General features: G+C 41.8%; 9 protein-coding genes across 9 annotated transcripts; all 9 read left to right on the plus strand.

The window, feature by feature from the left end:
* Positions 1-67: 67 nt before the first annotated feature.
* On the plus strand, positions 68-2,317 carry TM35_000062410 (putative CLC-type chloride channel; the record flags this gene model as incomplete). The annotated part of the gene is made up of 1 exon (XM_029023278.1): positions 68-2,317. The coding sequence occupies one exon, from the start codon at positions 68-70 to the stop codon at positions 2,315-2,317; it is 2,250 nt and encodes a 749-aa protein (XP_028885302.1).
* Positions 2,318-3,002: 685 nt separating this feature from the next.
* On the plus strand, positions 3,003-4,397 carry TM35_000062420 (uncharacterized protein; the record flags this gene model as incomplete). Its single annotated transcript, XM_029023279.1, has 1 exon — positions 3,003-4,397. One exon carries the CDS (start codon positions 3,003-3,005, stop codon positions 4,395-4,397), a length of 1,395 nt encoding a protein of 464 aa, XP_028885303.1.
* Positions 4,398-6,138: 1,741 nt separating this feature from the next.
* Positions 6,139-6,492, plus strand: TM35_000062430 (uncharacterized protein; the record flags this gene model as incomplete). The annotated part of the gene is made up of 1 exon (XM_029023280.1): positions 6,139-6,492. The coding sequence occupies one exon, from the start codon at positions 6,139-6,141 to the stop codon at positions 6,490-6,492; it is 354 nt and encodes a 117-aa protein (XP_028885304.1).
* A 1,110-nt stretch (positions 6,493-7,602) lies between these two features.
* On the plus strand, positions 7,603-8,940 carry TM35_000062440 (uncharacterized protein; the record flags this gene model as incomplete). Its single annotated transcript, XM_029023281.1, has 1 exon — positions 7,603-8,940. The coding sequence occupies one exon, from the start codon at positions 7,603-7,605 to the stop codon at positions 8,938-8,940; it is 1,338 nt and encodes a 445-aa protein (XP_028885305.1).
* Positions 8,941-9,526: 586 nt separating this feature from the next.
* On the plus strand, positions 9,527-11,536 carry TM35_000062450 (uncharacterized protein; the record flags this gene model as incomplete). The annotated part of the gene is made up of 1 exon (XM_029023282.1): positions 9,527-11,536. One exon carries the CDS (start codon positions 9,527-9,529, stop codon positions 11,534-11,536), a length of 2,010 nt encoding a protein of 669 aa, XP_028885306.1.
* A 492-nt stretch (positions 11,537-12,028) lies between these two features.
* Positions 12,029-12,598, plus strand: TM35_000062460 (glutaredoxin-like protein; the record flags this gene model as incomplete). The annotated part of the gene is made up of 1 exon (XM_029023283.1): positions 12,029-12,598. One exon carries the CDS (start codon positions 12,029-12,031, stop codon positions 12,596-12,598), a length of 570 nt encoding a protein of 189 aa, XP_028885307.1.
* Positions 12,599-13,664: 1,066 nt separating this feature from the next.
* Positions 13,665-14,633, plus strand: TM35_000062470 (glycoside hydrolase family protein; the record flags this gene model as incomplete). Its single annotated transcript, XM_029023284.1, has 1 exon — positions 13,665-14,633. The coding sequence occupies one exon, from the start codon at positions 13,665-13,667 to the stop codon at positions 14,631-14,633; it is 969 nt and encodes a 322-aa protein (XP_028885308.1).
* Positions 14,634-15,030: 397 nt separating this feature from the next.
* Positions 15,031-15,846, plus strand: TM35_000062480 (uncharacterized protein; the record flags this gene model as incomplete). Its single annotated transcript, XM_029023285.1, has 1 exon — positions 15,031-15,846. The coding sequence occupies one exon, from the start codon at positions 15,031-15,033 to the stop codon at positions 15,844-15,846; it is 816 nt and encodes a 271-aa protein (XP_028885309.1).
* Positions 15,847-16,264: 418 nt separating this feature from the next.
* TM35_000062490 (uncharacterized protein) lies at positions 16,265-16,987 on the plus strand (the record flags this gene model as incomplete). Its single annotated transcript, XM_029023286.1, has 1 exon — positions 16,265-16,987. One exon carries the CDS (start codon positions 16,265-16,267, stop codon positions 16,985-16,987), a length of 723 nt encoding a protein of 240 aa, XP_028885310.1.
* Between the last annotated feature and the right edge of the window lie 185 nt (positions 16,988-17,172).

Consider the following 17,172-nt stretch of genomic DNA (forward strand, 5'->3'; position numbering starts at 1 on the left):
CTCCATATTCTAAAAAAAAAATGATTTACTTATGTATATGATTGCCGTGCTCAAGTAGGATAAGAGCATGCAGCATCATCATCAGCAGCAGCCGGGTGAATTTACTGGTATTGTCAATGCGCCGATTGAGTCCGACTGGGCAACGATTGACTGGATTAGCTCGCAGCACGAAGCTAGTGAGCGACGTGTGGCTCGGCAACACAAGACTGGCGACGGTTCAATCACTGCACGTACACGAAACGCACTAACACAAAATGAAAGTTTTCTTGCTGCCTTTTTAACAGGACTTGTACTCGGTCTTCTTGGCGTATTTTGTGATGCATGTTCTCACTGGGTTTCAGCCTTTCGTCTTGGTATTTGTGCCAATTTCTTTTGGCTTGGACGTAATCTTTGTTGTGTAGTAGAAGAAGATTGTACTGGTTATTATACCTGGGGTGAATTCTTTCTTGGTAGAGGAGACCGTGTAGCGGCATTTGCTGATTTTTGTTTCTATGTACTTCTCTCTACCTTTGCCGCGATGATTGCATCTTTTGTATGTAAAGTGTACGCCCCTTACGCTGCGGGTGGTGGTATTAATGAAGTAAAAACGATTGTCTCTGGTCATCACGTGCGGCGATATCTTGGTGGATGGACACTTGTAACGAAAGCTATCGGTATGAGTTTCTCTACAGGCTCTGGCCTTGTGGTGGGAAAGGAGGGACCCTTTGTACATATTGGGGCTTGTGCGGGGGAAATCATTGCAAATCTATTCCCAAGTTATCGACTGGATGTTAAGAAACGTGAACTTATTGCGGCAGGAGCAGCAGGAGGCGTTGCCGTGGCGTTTGGTGCACCTGTTGGCGGAGTTATATTTGCATTGGAGGAGATTACAAGTTATTATAACTTTAAGGCCATGATGGCAGCTCTTATTTGCGGCGTAACGGCCGTGTTATTGCAATCACGTATTGATCTTTGGCATACAGGACATATTGTGCAATTTAGTGTGAATTATAAACATGATTGGCATTTTTTTCAATTGCCACTTTTTGCCATTTTGGGTGTTGTTGGTGGTCTTCTTGGATCTTTATTTAATGTGGTTAATATTCGTATCATTCGTTGGCGAAAGGCAAATCTTAAAATGTGGCGTGTAACGGAAGTTGCTGTTGTGGCCGCTATTACTGCTGTGGTAAACTTTATTACACCCTATAGTGCGGGAAGTTTATTAGAACTACTCGGAGATGCCTTTCAGGATTGTACTCCAAACAGTCCTATTGAACTTTGTCAAGGAAGTAATGTTAAAATATTTTTAAATCTTCTTTTAACAGCTTCGGTAAAGTTATTGCTATGTGTGTACACGGTAGGTACATTCTTACCTTCGGGTGTTCTCGTTCCATCTCTTGCTATTGGAGCCTTGTATGGTAGAGCGTTTGGTATTTTGTGTCGAGCTATACAAGAATCGTATGCCAGTTCATACATCTTTTCAGAATGTTGGAATCAAGATCTCTGTGTTATTCCTGGAGTTTATGCTATAGTGGGGGCGGCTGCAATGTTAACTGGAGTTACCCGAATGACTATTTGTCTTGCTATTATTATGTTTGAGTTAACTGGTTCACTCGATTATCTTGTTCCAGTTATTATTGGTATTTTATGCGCCAAGGCCGCCGCAGAAGGAGTGGGAGTTGAAGGTACATATGAAATTGGTATTGCCGAAAACAATTTACCGTTTCTTGATCCCAAGAAGGAGTGTTATATAGATGCCGTAGCGGAAGATGTATATGCGCAGCGTAAGTTCACTGTTCTCACCGCATATGGTTTCACTGTGGGAAAAATAAATGAGATTTTGCAAGAGATGCAAGTATCAGGATTCCCAGTGGTGAATTCTCTTGCAGATATGACACTTATTGGGTATGCCCCTACAAAGAAGATTGTACGGGCAATTCAGGTAGCAGCAGCGAAAGATAGTCGTATTAACTTTAATACTCCTGTCCGTTTTACCGCAACACCCTCTAGTGATTTAATATCATCATCAGCAGCATCACCAACAACAACAACAATAAAAACAACAACAACAACAACAGGAGGAGGAAGAGAAGAAGAACCTCTAGAACTTGATATCACATCTGTAGTGGAAAGTCCAATGCTGCAAGTGGAGCCGGAGTGTCCTGTCTCACGTATGCTCTTTCTATTCAAATCGCTTGGACTACGGCATATAATGGTGTGTAGACACTCAAAGTTCACGGGGTATATTAGTAAGAAAGACTTTATTAAGTTCTTGCGAGATGCGGAGCGGGCAGAACATATGGAGGATGTGGAACTTGAACGAGCCGGAGGAAGATAAAAACAAAAAGGAAAAACAAAAAGGAAAAAAAAAGAAAAAAAGAAAAAGAATAACATCTACAGTTTTTTTTTTTTTATTATTTATTTACTTATATTCGGCAGTGTTGAGAAAGTGCAAGCCATAAAAATAAAGAAAAGAAAGTGAAGAGGGGGTAGGGTCTTCAAAGTGGAAAAATACAAACGAAAAGGAAAAGAAAAAAAGAAAGAGGGATAGAAGAAGAAATGAGAAGGTTGGTTGTGTCAACATCTTCCTATGCGTCTACGTACAAATAAGTTCAAATGGGATGCTACTGATGTTGTTGTTGTTGTTTTTGTTGTTTTCTCTGTGTTTCTCTTTATAATGATAATGAATATTATTTTTTTTTTTTTTGTTATTGTTCTTTTTTTTCACATGGTGGTTGGTACAGCAAAAAAAAAAAAAATTGTATATATATACAGAGAGAGAAAAAAAAAAAATAGGGGTCTTTCAGGTCATTCATTTCTATATGGAGCCTGCGAAGAAGATAGTGGCAGTGCAATAACTGTTTACAGAAGAAAAGAAACGAAAAGAAAAAAAAAAAAAACAGCAAAACGAAAGAATTAAGTGAAGAAAAAACGTACGTTAACAACAAAAGTTGTGACTCAAATCAAGTAAAAAAAAATATATATATATATATATATAGAAACATATAAAGGGAGAACAGTCAATGGGCTCTTGCTGCTGTAGGGAGTCGTCCGTTGAGAACAGTAGTCTCTCTGGTATATCAGAAAAAGATGGAGATAGTAATAAATGTCCCTTAATCTATGGACCATCACATGTAGAAGGGGAAGAAGAAGAAGACGATCAACAAAAACAAAAACAACAAAATGAAAAACAAGGAGACGAACAACATCAAAAACAACAATCATTATCATCATCATCAGGGGATCCGCATCATTCAACACTTGAACAGCAGAAACCCACAATTGCTAAAATAGCAACTCCTCCATTACCCTCCGCCTTATCGCCCATACACTCCATGCGGATCAAAGTCTACACCTCTAACGTTGCCCCCCCGTTCTCCGCCAGCTTCGATCGCGATCTCTCCGACACGATTGTCTGCTCCTCCACCACAATAGAGAACTCCTCCGCAGATCCCGCCATGTTTCACCGCCGAGTGGAGACCGCCGCCTCCTCAACGTGGCCGGAAGTGAGTATGCCCACCGTGAGTGTGCGATACGATCATCACCGCACGGTGTCTGGCACCACTGATAGTGAAGTGGATTACTCCCCGGTGGAGCGGAGTACATCCACACTGTATGAGCGGCGGTTGTCGTTTAATCAACGTGAACGAGAACGGGCATTAATGCGGGAGGTTTCATCTGTAGAGAGTGAAAAGCGTTATGCTATTGTAGAGTTTTTTAATAAAGCCTGGCGTACCATTGCCCTTCGGCATTACAGAGGTATTTGGGCTCTTACAAGACGTCAGATGGTGGTGAGTTATTTGGGGGAACGGTATGGATTACTTATGTGTTCTCTAGAGATGCAGGAGTCTATACATCGTCGACTGATAGAATGTGAGTGGCAAACACTACTCCTTAGTAAAATGCAGAAACTACGCTTTGATCGACAAAGGCACAACTATTATGAACTTGCAGCTACAACTCCTAGTGTAGATACTTATACTAGTACTAATACTAGTATTGGTATGCCGGCGGCGGCGGCCTCTCCTGCTGCTTCTCCTATTGACGAGGAATTGCCTGGAGCCGCCAGTGTTCCATTAGGACGTTGTGTTTCTGCCCCAAGTGTTTATTGGCGAAAGAGCCATCATCAACATAGTCGTAATCATGAACAACAACATCATCAACAGCGACATTTAACGTTGTTGCACCCCTTACCATTATCCCCTGCGGTTTCACCTTCACATTCACCATCACCACCACGACGGCGGCTGTATAAAAGCTACGGGGGATCTAGTAAAAGATTATTACCAACGTCAGTGCAGGAAATTATTTACAAAGAGTCATCTGAACGTCTGGGGTTAGAAAGGGAAGAGAAGCATGAACGTCAGGAATATCAATTAGGGTATGAAGAGGTCATGTCTTACTATAGTGTAGTATAGTTTTGGTATTAGTGAAAATCATTACAGTTTGGAGAGTCAAGCAAAGCAAGACAGGTGGGTGAGTGTGCCTTACTTGTTTCTCTCATTCAACTCCCGGTAGGTGAAAAAATTGATGAGTATTAGTTGTCGTTGTTGTTGTTGTTGTTGTAATGGGTTACTGCATGCTGTATCAATACATTATTTGGCAATGGCAGTTTTATGTCGTTCACTCTGTTCCAAAAAAAAAAAAACATATATTTATATATATATTATATTTATATATGCTTATAAAAACGCCAAAACAATAATAATAATAATAATAATAATAATAATAATAATAATAATAATAATAATAATATGAAAAAAAAAGCAATCTGTATTAATTTTTTTCTATTGTTTTATTCTGTTTCCTCTGTACTTGATAGTTTCTCCTTAATCCTTTTTTTTTTCAGTAGGACGGTATTTAATCATACTGCTGCTGATTATGCTGATAATGATATTATTCATGAATAGCTTTTGGTGAGGAAGTGGATGTGGCAGTTGTCGTTGTTTGCTCCTTCTAATGTCACATTGCTTCTTTTACCTTATTTCGCATGGTTTTTTTTTTTTTTTTTTTTTGTAGAAAGAAAGAAAAAAAAAACCTTGTGTGCTATATTTATCTGTGATTAAGGGTTATTTTTCCTTTTTTTTTTCTTTTTGTAAAATCAAACGAAAAAACTTTTTCTATGAAAGTGACGAAAAATAGCGTCTTGAATATACAGTGCAACGGTAGAGGCGGTGCTATGATTGGACCCTCTGTTTCGATTTATATTTATATATGTATATGTATGTGTGTCTGTACGGATCTCTCTCTCTCTCTCTCTATATATATATATAGAAAGAAGAGAAAGTGAAATGATGTTAACTTGTCTCGTTCATTTATGCTCCTATTACAGTATCTCTTTTTTATTGTTGTTGTTCTTTGCCTTATTTTGTTTTTTTCTTTTTTAATCTTCGTTCATTAGTGTTCTAGCTCAAGGAAGCTGGGGACACACATACACATAAAGAGAGAGAGAAAGAGAATTAAGTGGGAGGAATTAGAATCACTCAAAAAAAAAAAAAAGAAAAAAAAAAAAATGGCAACAGTCAATTTGGAGGAAATGATGCAAAAGCCCGTAGTGTGCTTTACTGTGTACGGCGATACTTACACGGGTGTCTTGCAGGGTGTTGATAATAACTTTAACCTCGTTATTGATAAGAGTGCAGGGGATCATCAACAGCAGGGACAAGAGAAGCAGGCGGATTTGTGCTTTGTGCGAGGTGAGACCGTAGTGTATATTGGGTTCAACGACAAGGATGAGCCAAAGAACACGAATGGTGGTTAATAATGAGTGAGAGAGAGAGAGAGACGATACTAACAGCGTATAAAGTACCATACATCTATATATATATATATATATATATATATATATATATATATATATATGTATGTGTGTATGTGTGAGTTTGTCTTGGAAGAGGTGATGATGATGATGGAAAGTGGTGGGGTGCCGTTGATGAACAAACTACCGATAGATTCGTTTTCTTCCCCTTATCTCTATTTTCTTTTCTTCTGCTTTCCTATTTTGTAAATGATATATTCTTTCTTTCCTTTCCTCCTTTTATATTTTTTTTTCTCTTCTTCTTCCTCCTCTTGATTATATTATTGAAACCCTCTATCTCTCTAATAATAATAACAATAATAAAAAGGTGAATCGCGGAGTTTTCGCTTCTCACTACCGCAATGTCTTCCCTGCCTGGTGTGGCGCGGTATGAACGGATGCCAACCCGCACAAAAATACAATTTTTCTGGTGTTCTATGCTGGTGATGGGCTTTGCGTATCAATTTCTTAAAATGACAGTACTGCGAGTACAGCCGAAACGAGAGGAGCAGATGTACACACACGTCCAGCGGCTCTACGGTGATAATATACCGCCTGAACTGCTAGAGATCGCCAAACGTCAGCGGGAGGCGCGGGATGCATTAACACTCACAAATATGTGGAGAACACCAACACCGGGAGAAACTGCAGGAGCACTTCAACATGAATTGGATCCCCGCCGTATTGCGCAACTGCGAAGTCACAATGGATATTAAGTTAGTGAGTTTTCATAGTGTGACGATATGGATAAAGATGATGATGGTGATAATTGTGATGATGGTGGTGGTTGGGTGTATTTGCTATTGGTGGTCTGTTGCATCTGCACATATCTATTATTAGTGTGTGTGGAGAGAGTTGTGTGAAAGAGGAGGAAAGAAAGTAAAATGTGAGTATGAGAATTATTAGTACGCTGGAGGGAATGGAGTTTAAAAGCATTCTATTGTAGTTCTTGTGGTTATTCGTTACTTCTCTACCCTTCTCTCTTTTTTTTCTCATTTATTAGTCGTCGTATATACATATCTCTATACATATTAGAGAAGTCACCGCAACTTCCCCCCAAAATAAGAAAAAAAAGGAAAATAATAATAATATTAATATTAATAATTAGGTTTCCTCTTCTTTTGCAAGCAAAAAAAAAAAAAAAAAGCAAAAACAAGGGGGGAAATAGAAATGCGTATATATGTACATGTGCGGGAGAAGGTTATTCCGCTTGAGTGTGGTGATGGCACGCAAGATGTGATCTGGCTTGGAAATGCTGCGATGGTACACTACGATGCGACCTTTGGAAGGAAGTACGGCTCCCCAAAGTCTATTCAGAAAGAAGGTGGTGTGATGTGTGATCCCAATGCCCGGGTGTGTGATGTACTGGACGACAATCAGCATGTGTTTGCTGTTCTGGATACGATTGATGAGGATTAATGTACACACAAAAAAAAAGAAAACAAGAAAGTTGGGAGGTTATTGAACAATTGGAATGTTGTGTTCTCTCATCACGGATGTAGTTGTTGCTATTGTTTTTGTTTTTGTTCGTTTTCCTCCTTTTTTTGTGTATGGTTGCTGATGTTATTGATGTTGCCGTTGTAATAGTTATTGGACTCTCTCTCTCTCTCTCTTTTTTTTTCCACCATATGGGTGTCGTTTGATTATTATTGTTTTTTTTTTTTTTTTTTTTTAAGCAAGAGGATGATGATTATTTTTTTTTTTCCTTCTCTATGGATTCTTGTTTCCTCCCTCTGTAAGTAAATTGTGTACATTCTCTTTATTTCTATTACCTTTTCTCCGTCTCATTCATCTATATATGCACATAAACACAACAAGGGGCAGAAATGATAGGAGGCAATCAAATTCTACAGGTGGCGCGTTCTGTTGCCAACGGTGATGGTGAGTGGGGCGATGTGCCGCGGTGTGTGCGGGAGGCCATCGTCCTCGCACTGGCCGGCCCGGACTCCCACACCGCCCAGCAAATAGACACAACAGCCGCAGCCGAAGAATTACTGCAACAACAACATCATCATCATCAACAACAAAAGCGGTACTGTAGTCCTTGGCCACCACCACGTGAGGAGAACCGACTGGCGCCCTCACTGACGGAGGAAGTCATTCAACGCAGTGTGAGTAGTTTTGAGGATGCGGCGTGGCTGCGAGATCAGGCGGTGCGCAGCTTTGCACAGTTCCACAACACCGTGGAAGGACTGCGGGAGGGGATGCGGCATCATCTCCGGGCACTCTGGCGAACAGCCGTGCAGTTGGATCCCGCGCTGATGTACAGTGTGCAGCGGCAGTATAATCTGCGGCCTGGAGATGAGATTCCAGAGAGTGTGCATGTGAGTGCAGAGACACAGCAACAACTATTACATCTTCAGTCCATGATAGAGGAAGTCAACAACAGCGTGGAGACATTACGTGCAGCCTCTGTGCGGTTTGCCGCCAATTTGCTTAGCGATGATGAGAAGAGGGCGATGGGACTCAATCCGGCGAATTTGCGTCCTGAAGATTTGGACTCACACAATTCATCCCGTGGGACTTCCTTGACGACATTACTACAGCGGCATGTGAATAATGCCCATGAGAATAGAGCTGGTGGGAGTGGGGGAGTACCGCGTATGTTGTTTGATGAGTTCCGTGGGAATAGCACGGAGGGATCATACCGGCAACCACAGGAACGTTATGTTGATGATCATCATCCTCAACCTCATCATAATCGATCACAAGAGGAATATCATGATCACAATCGATCACGAGAGGAATACCGTCATCATGATCGATCCCAAGAGGAATACCATCATCATAATCCACAACGGGAATATCATGATCACAATCAATCACGAGAGGAATATCATCATCATGATCGGTCACAAGAGGAATATCATCAACAACACGATCGAACACAGGAATATCACCATAATGAACCACCAAGGGAAAGTAACCATCATCAACAACAGCAAGAAAGGGATCGTCAGTATCAAGATGATACATTCACGCCGAAGCGAAAAAGTTCGGGTCCTCAGCAGTCGTTGAGTGAATTGCGGCGACGTTACATGCAGCACATTGCATTACTGAATGAAGCTGCATTACATCACATATCGGATAGGACCACTTCACAGGGCCGCCCCTCCAGCAGTTTGCCCAGTAGTTTTCTTTCGAATAGGGACTCATTGATGTAGAAGACAGCAAAAGAAGAAGATTAGATAGATAGATGGTAAAAGGGGTAAAGGGAGGAAACGAGGAAAAGATGTAGAGCAAATGGACAATAAGAAACTATATTGTCATTTGAGAATATTTTCCCTGTTTTTCTCCTTTTTTCTCTTCCTTCTTTCCTTGTGGTAGAAAGAAAAGAGATACAAAGGGAAGCGCATCATGTGGTTTTTACGACTATGTCTTATCATTTCCCCTGTTTCTCCTGGTGGTTAATAATAATGATAATGGCATTGATGCCGTTCTGTATATCTCTTTGTGAATTATGTTTTTTTTTGTTGTTGTTGTTGTTGCTGTTGTTGTTGCCTTAACATCTGTTTTCTACACTAGATCAACATTACGTTTCCTTCCTATCATTACACGCGTTTTACTCTTATTTTACTTTTAACAAGGGACCACAAGGATTAGAAAAGTTAATCAACCAGTAGTCACAATTTAAAAAAGAAAAAAAAAGGGAGTGGTATAAATATTTAGATAGATAGATAGATAGACGCGGAAGAACAGCCACGACAACAACAACAACAAAAGAAAAAAAAGAACATATAAGCCACTTAAATGATTCACGGTGATTTATCACAAAATCCTACACCACCGCAGCGCATGAAGTTGGAAATAGAAGGCGGTATTGGAGATTGGAAACAGGTACCAGAGTGCGTGCGAGAGACATTACTAAAAATCCTCAGTTCCTCCACTCCTAAGGCACCATCATCATCCTCTGCTGCTCCAGTTCCTGCTGCCGCCGCTGCTGTTGATACATCCGAGACAACGTTTACCAACAACAACAGTTACATCAACAACAACAACAACGATACTGGTATGTTGTTACTACCACTGCGGTACAAAGGGCCCAAGACAGACATCAGTGCCACTCTCAACACTCTGTACGAGACACAACGCCCGCCAGCGCCATTTGTGCCGAATATTCAGTCTGTCGTAACGGACCTTGATGAGAAGTTGCGACGTCTCTCTCCGCCATCACGTGCGGACCCCACCACTAACAACAACAACAATACTACTACTACTATTACTACTAATACTACAGCAGTGAAAAAACGATCGCCCGTGCGGGAGCCGCAACTTTTGGAGGATCGTCGTGTCTTTTACGGCTACCCGGTGGAATCACAGCCGGTGCCGTCGTCCTCCACCTCTCGACGTGCGGCCCCCGCGCGTTCCCCACCGTCGCCGGCCTGTCGTCCGCTGGCGTTATCGGCGGGGGCGGCGGTGAGTCGCGTGGTGAGTGGCCGGCAGCGATCGGCGGCGGTGGATGTGTTGTTGCGACTGCACGCCGCGGCCGTGCGGTTGTGTGAAGTGTACGACACGCCGGTGTTCGCTGGTGTGTACGATGCGATGCGGTTGGACCCGCGGCGGGCGGCGGAGAAGTACGACACCGTGCGGCCGGCCGCCCACCCCTCGCGGGCGCAGGAGGCCGCGTTGGCAGCCGTCGCGGAGGCCCTCGCCGTCCTGCGGGAGGCGACGGTGGAACTCATCGCCGTTGGACTCACACCAGAGGAGAAGCGCACACGCGGTGTGGATACACACAAGTATCAAACACGACATGAGAGGAATACAAAGTATCAATATACCACACCGGATATTAAACACATGAAGGGGAAATCGGGCTCTACACTAGAGGGGCTACTCAAGCGTGCCACTACGGCTAATGCTTCGGCACACACTAGAGAAGAAGAGGAAGAAGATGAAGATGAACATGAAGAGGAGGAGGAGGAAGAGGAAGAAGAAGAAGAGGAGGAAGAAGAAGAAGAATTAGTACCGGTGCGTGCGAAGAAGTTTGTAAAAGAGAATAACCGGCATAGAGATCATAAACTAGAGGAATCTAAGAAGTCCACTGTATCCCGTCCCAGGAATGCCGCTGCTACTGCTGCGTCTCCGGCTTTCCATATAGATCCTGTGAAGGAGAAGAGGGGAAACCTCAATACCGCAAAGACACAACCTAGACCCAAGCCGAAAAGTTCTGCAGATACAACGAACAAACCCACCATATTCCAGCCACCACAATTCCATAATCAACAACAAGAAAAACAACAGCAACAAGAACAAGAAAAGCGGCAGCAACAAGAACAAGAGAAACAGCAGCAACTACAGAGACAGCAACAACAACAGAGACAGCAACAACTACAGAGACAACAACAACTGCAGAGACAGCAGCAACTGCAGAGACAGCAACAACAACAAAAACAACAGCCAAAGAAACTGCAACGACTCTCGTCTGAATCGTCTACAGAATCATCTGCGGGGCCACCACGTGCTCCTGCGGTTGCTAGTAAGACGAAGAGTGCCGTCCCCGCGCCGGCAGCTGCAAGGCCAGCGGCACCGCGGCCAAAGGAAACAAAGTCATCTGCTGCCGTATTGGAAAGGTTGCGTCAAAATCTCTCTCAGTCAACACTCACTATAGGATCCAGTGATACTGCCAGCAATCATGCGGCGGGAAAGAAAGTGGAACACCCTTCAGCTCCGGTTCAACCCAAAGGATCGCCCCTTTCATTTGGAAAGTTTGATATCAAGCGATTCAGGATCGATAGTGATAGTGATTCGGATTCAGGTTAGCACATGTATTGAGTGTTGGCATCCTTTTCTCTTTTTTTTTTCGTTTTTTTTTTTTTTTTTTATGACTCTTAGACGCAGTTTACTCTGAACTTGCACTACACATAAAAACTTTCCCTTCATTTTGTATATCTTTTTTTCTTTCTTTATTGGAGGGGGGATGCAGTCAAAACGAGAGAAGAAAAAAAAAAATGATTGTGAAATCGAGTAAACCACAATCTGACAGTTTTCACCTTGTATTTGTTTGCTTCTTTTTTTTCTCTTTTGAGTGCTTCTGTCTCTATGTGGTACTTATCTTTTTTTTTTTTTTTGTTCCAATATTAATATTATTATTATGTTATTCCTCTTGTATTTATTTACTTATTTTTTTCTCTTCGTTTACTTCGAATCCTGATTTTCTTTTCTTTTTCTTTTTCTCTTTGCTTTTCTTTCTTCTTGTTCTTGCTATTATTATTACTCTTTGGTCTTGGGGAAAAAGGCTATTACGCAGGCATAATGAAAAGGTTTTCTGGTGTTTTCTCTCGCCAGGCGGGAGCTCTCTTTTTCCGGCAATTGCCAGTGGCAACCATACCCTTACAACGACAACAACAACAACAACAACGGTTTCTCAGCACCACGACTACAAGTGGTGAGAATGCCGTTCCTGGTGTTGGCGGTGATGTGCAGGATACGGAAGAGACACATCCAGACTTCCAGCCTCGTCTTGTCAACACGGAATTCGCAGAGGATGAAATCGCGATGGTTAAAAACGATATTAACGACACTATTAAATCAGAAGATGTGGTGGTATTCATTAAAGGAGTTCCAGAGGCACCTATGTGTGCCTTTTCAAAACGTATGATTGATATGTTGGAGCTGCTGGGTCTGGAGTACACATCATTTGATGTACTGGCACACCCTGTAGTGCGCACATATGTAAAGGAGGTGAGTGAATGGCCCACTATTCCACAGTTATTTATGAAGGGTGAGTTTGTTGGGGGATTAGATGTTCTGCAGAAGATGTTAGAAAGTGGTGATTTACAGAAACTACTGGAACAGAAGGGAATTACTTTCCGCAAGCCGTAGATGGTAGAGAAAACTTTTTTATGGCTGTGGTGGTTGATGAGAGTAATGATTAGGAGGACACACACAAAAAAAAAAAGAGGGGCGGGGTGGATATGTTGATGAGGAAAGGAATGAAAGAAGAAGAAGAAGAAAACAAAAATGGAGCTTAAACTTTATTCGTCTTTCACTTATTCTTTCTCTCTATAGACGGATGTAATTGATGAATAAGGTCTACGCAAAAGGGAATATATTTTCTTGCAATGGAGGCATGAAGTGTTATATTATTATGATTGTGTTTTGATGTTCCTTTCGTATGTTGAACTTATCCTGCTGCTATCACCGCCAATATCCTTTAAAGTGTCAAATGTGGACCTTTAAGGTTTTCTTTCTCTGTTTGTTTGTGTGTGTGTGTGTAAGCATTTGTTTGTTGTTTTCTTCTTCTTTTTCCTTGCTTCTAGTTAATGAGTTCCCGTGTTTCTCTCTTTTTCTTTTTTTACTTATTTTGTTATCTGTAGAATAAAGTGACACGGTAGATATTCATGACTGTATAAAGTTATAAAACGGTGCAAGAAAAGGGAAGAATGGTGTGTTCCTAATGTTGTTATTATTATTATTGTTGTTGTTATTGTTATTGTCGTCGTCGTTTTTTTGTTATTTATTTATTTTTGACCGGCATGAGTTGAAAGCAGTGACGATAGTGTCACTAGTTCGCATTATTTATCGTGGCCTATTATTACCATTTATGACTACTATTTCCATAAGAACAAGGGAAAGTCATCAGCAATAAATAACCATAGACGCTTTATTGTACTTGATTTTTTCTTTTTTGCTTTTACTCTTCTTGACGTTGTTGTTGTTGTCGTGGTTGATGGTGAGAATAATAATAAAAAAAGAAAATGGCAGTCTTCACGTTAATGGTTCTGTTTTTTGTTTTGATGTTTTACACAATGTCTCAAAATATTATTATTATTATTATTATTATTATTATTATTATTATTATTATTATTATTATTATTATTATTATTTTATCTCTCTTGTGTATACATTCTCTTACTTTCCATTTACTTCTACCCTCTAGAGTTGACAAATGGTTGCTGGGGCCTATCTGACCACAAACCTGGTGGGTGGGTTGGGCAATCAGTTGTTTCTCATCGCCAACCTGTTGGCCACTGCAAAGCGCAATCAAGTCTCCGCTGTATTGCCGCGACTGAATTGGAGTAGTAGCAATGAACAGCCGCGGCCTGTCTATTGGGACTCTCTCTTCGCAGATCTTGAGGCCTACGGTGTGGGTAGTGATGTTCCCCGTAATATTCCAGAAATAGTGGTGCCAGAGAAACGGCCTGTGGCCCCAATTACAGTGGAAGCGTCTGTACAGTGTGTATACAATATGATAGGTTTCTTTCAGTCGGAGGTATTTTTCTCGGATTATCCTCTTATACGAGATGTTGTGCCTTCTAGACTCCGTGAGGCGGCGGTAAAACATCTACATGATAACTACAGTAGTTCTAGTAATACGCAACTTGTCGGTTTACATGTTCGTCGTGGGGATTACTTGCGTTTTCGCAATGTATTTGAAATCTTAGAGGTGGACTACTATGATACAGCGGTGCGACAGCTGTTGGGACACAGTCTACAATTACAATCTGTTGGTATGCGTAATATACATCTTCTTGTCTTTTGTGAAGAGGAACGATATGGGGCAACAGTTGTAGGTTACTTCCGTAGTAAATATGCAGGTCTTCAAGTATCTCTAGTCTCCGCAGGAAACGAGCGGGTGACATTTACAAGTGATAGCAACAACAACAATAATAATAATAATAATAATAATAATAATAATAATAATAATAATAATCATCCAATGCCGCGTGAGGTATTGGAGTTGCTTATGTTGTCTAGTTGTGATGATGTTGTAATGGCAAACTCCACGTGGTCGTGGTGGGCTGCTTATTTAAATAATCGTCCACTTCGTCGTGTGGTGGCACCATCACGGTGGTTTGTGCAGCACCCATACCCACAGTCTAATCACATCTACTGTAAAAACTGGATGTTGTTGTAAAGACCTAAGATGAAGAAGATGAAGAAGGTGATGAAGGAGGAGGAGGAAGAGGGTGTGTAATGGAATGAATGGAAAGAGAAGAAATAAAACAAAAGAATGGAGGGGTGGAGAGGAAATAATTTTAAAATAAAATGATGGGTCTCATATATTTTATTTTTATTTTTATTTTTTCTATCTACCCATTCTTTTCTTTATTTATTACATCAGTTCCTGGTTATATTTCTTGGATCATGTGAATGTATCTGTGTATATGGGTTCAGGTCTCTCTCTCTCTCTCTCTCTCTCTTTATTTGTTTGTTTGTTTGTTTGTTTCTCTCTTTCAATGCATTTCCTTCTTTATCGTTATTCTTGTTTTTTTTCCACCTTAAATGTACGGTGTGGTGAAAAGAGAGAGACGATGATTGCCAGTGTGTTTCGTAATAGGGCCACGTGTGTTGAGGTTCTGCAGGGCGTTGAGCGTCTGCGCCCGAGTTGGTGGACGCCGTCCTGTACGCAATTCCTCCGCCGTGTGGAGAACACCCCGTCTGTGAGTTCAACAGCAAACATTCCATTAACATCATCATCATCAAAAGAAAAGAAAGTTTTGATTGTGTTGGAAGGACTTGATGGCGTAGGAAAGTCTCTTGTGGCTCAGACACTCGTGAAGAAATTGGGGGATACGGCTCAACTCATGCGCACACCAGATCCGGTCTACAGTGATATCCGTGAACTTTTCCGTGTACAGGATGAACACACCGCCAGGGCATTTTACAGTGCGGCGAACTATTTAGCCGCCTGGGATGTTTTTCATCGCACAGATCAGCGGCAATTTATTCTCTTTGATCGTTGGTGGTGTTCCACATGTGCCATGGCATTGGCGAACACTTGCAGTTTAGCATCACTTCCGCCTATTGGTGATGAGGTGTATAAATGGCCGCAAGATCTCCCAAGACCGGATGTGGGTGTGTTTCTGTATGTAGAAGAACACATACGTCAGGCACGCATACGCCGCCGTGCACCTGAAGATGTGGAGGAACGTCGACTTAGAGAACAGCAAGAGATGCGAGCTGTGGCGATGGAGGCGTATAGACGATTTGGTTTACTTACAGAAGTGCATGTGTCTACATACCGAGCGGCGGTGAATGATATTCTTGCACTACTAACAAAGCGAGGAGTGCAACACAGCGCAGTACCTTTTACGAATGCAGAGTTGGCGGAGATCCATCCATTCTAAATAACAGAATCCTCTTTTTTCATTATTATTATTATTATTATTATTATTATTATTATTATTATTATTATTATTATTATTATTATTATTATTATTAATAATAATAATGATTACTATTCTTGTCGTTGTTCTGCTTTGGGGTTATTCTGTGTTTTCTTTGCTTCTTTGTTTGCCTCTCCGGTGAGTTGTAGTGGTGATGTTGCATACATTGCAAGACATTTCAATCTTCTTTTTCTTTTGGGTTTTTCGTGTTGTTGTTCTTTATTTTTCTTAACAGTATATATATATTTATTTATTTATTTATTTATTTATTTATTTATTTATTTATCTGTGTCTTTGTGTATTCATATATGTACTTCTCTCCTTTTAGTTCTTTTACTCTGCTTTAGTTGTAGATATTCACCTGCTGCACCTCCACAGAATGTCCCGTACCCCCCTGGTGACTGCAGTTCCCAGTGATCACAAGAACGGCGGATCTCTTCTTCTCCCACTAGCAGTCGCAGCTCTCGGCGCGGTGTGTGCATGGCGACTCTACCGCCGATGTGTGGTGCGTGTGGATGAGGGCTGTGTGACTGTTGTGTATGAAACTCGACGGAATTCCATTCTCTCAACTTCACTCGATCAGGACCGTTCCTCCTCTCGCGATGAACTCCCGCAGATCTCCCACTTCCGTCCTGCGATGTATGTGATTGCCTCGCTTCTCTACACAAGCCGTAGTGTGGTGGTGGTGCCGCCAACGTCCTTCTTCAACACCTTCACACTTCCCGCCTCGCTGCTGCGTGAGGAGGGGGACGGCGAGGCGGTCGCCTGCAGAATAGATGCCCTGCGCGCCGCCGACGGGGCCTTAACTCTCGCCATCACTGTACGCTACCGCATTCCAGTAGAACAACTCGAGCGGTATCTCGCAGCGGTGGGACCGGTGCCGCCAAATGAACGTATTGCCGTCGCACTCGCGGATGCCGCGCGGGCAAGAGGGGCGGAGTTGTCGGTGGGACTTATTCTTAACGAGGAGAGAAGAGAGGCGGTGTTTCTTCAACCACTGCAGGAGCAACTGGCCTCACGGCTCATGTCAGAGGCAGGAGTAAAGTTGTTGGGGGTAACAGTAGACTGGGTAGAAATAGCAGCCAAACAGGAGGTGGTTTGAGGCGTAATACCGTTAGAGAGAAATGGAGAAGGAATTATATAAAATGAAGGCTGGAAAAGCAAGCAAAAAATGAGGTGGGGAGAGTGAAAAAAAGAAAAAGAAAAAAAGGATGGAGGAGGAGGGGTGCAGTTGAAAGAAAAAAAAAAGAATGAGATATTAAGAAGAAGTAAATAATAATAATAATA

The sequence above is a fragment of the Trypanosoma theileri genome (genome assembly GCF_002087225.1).
Source record: "Trypanosoma theileri isolate Edinburgh chromosome Unknown TM35_Tth_6_V1, whole genome shotgun sequence".
Lineage (NCBI taxonomy): Eukaryota > Euglenozoa > Kinetoplastea > Trypanosomatida > Trypanosomatidae > Trypanosoma > Trypanosoma theileri.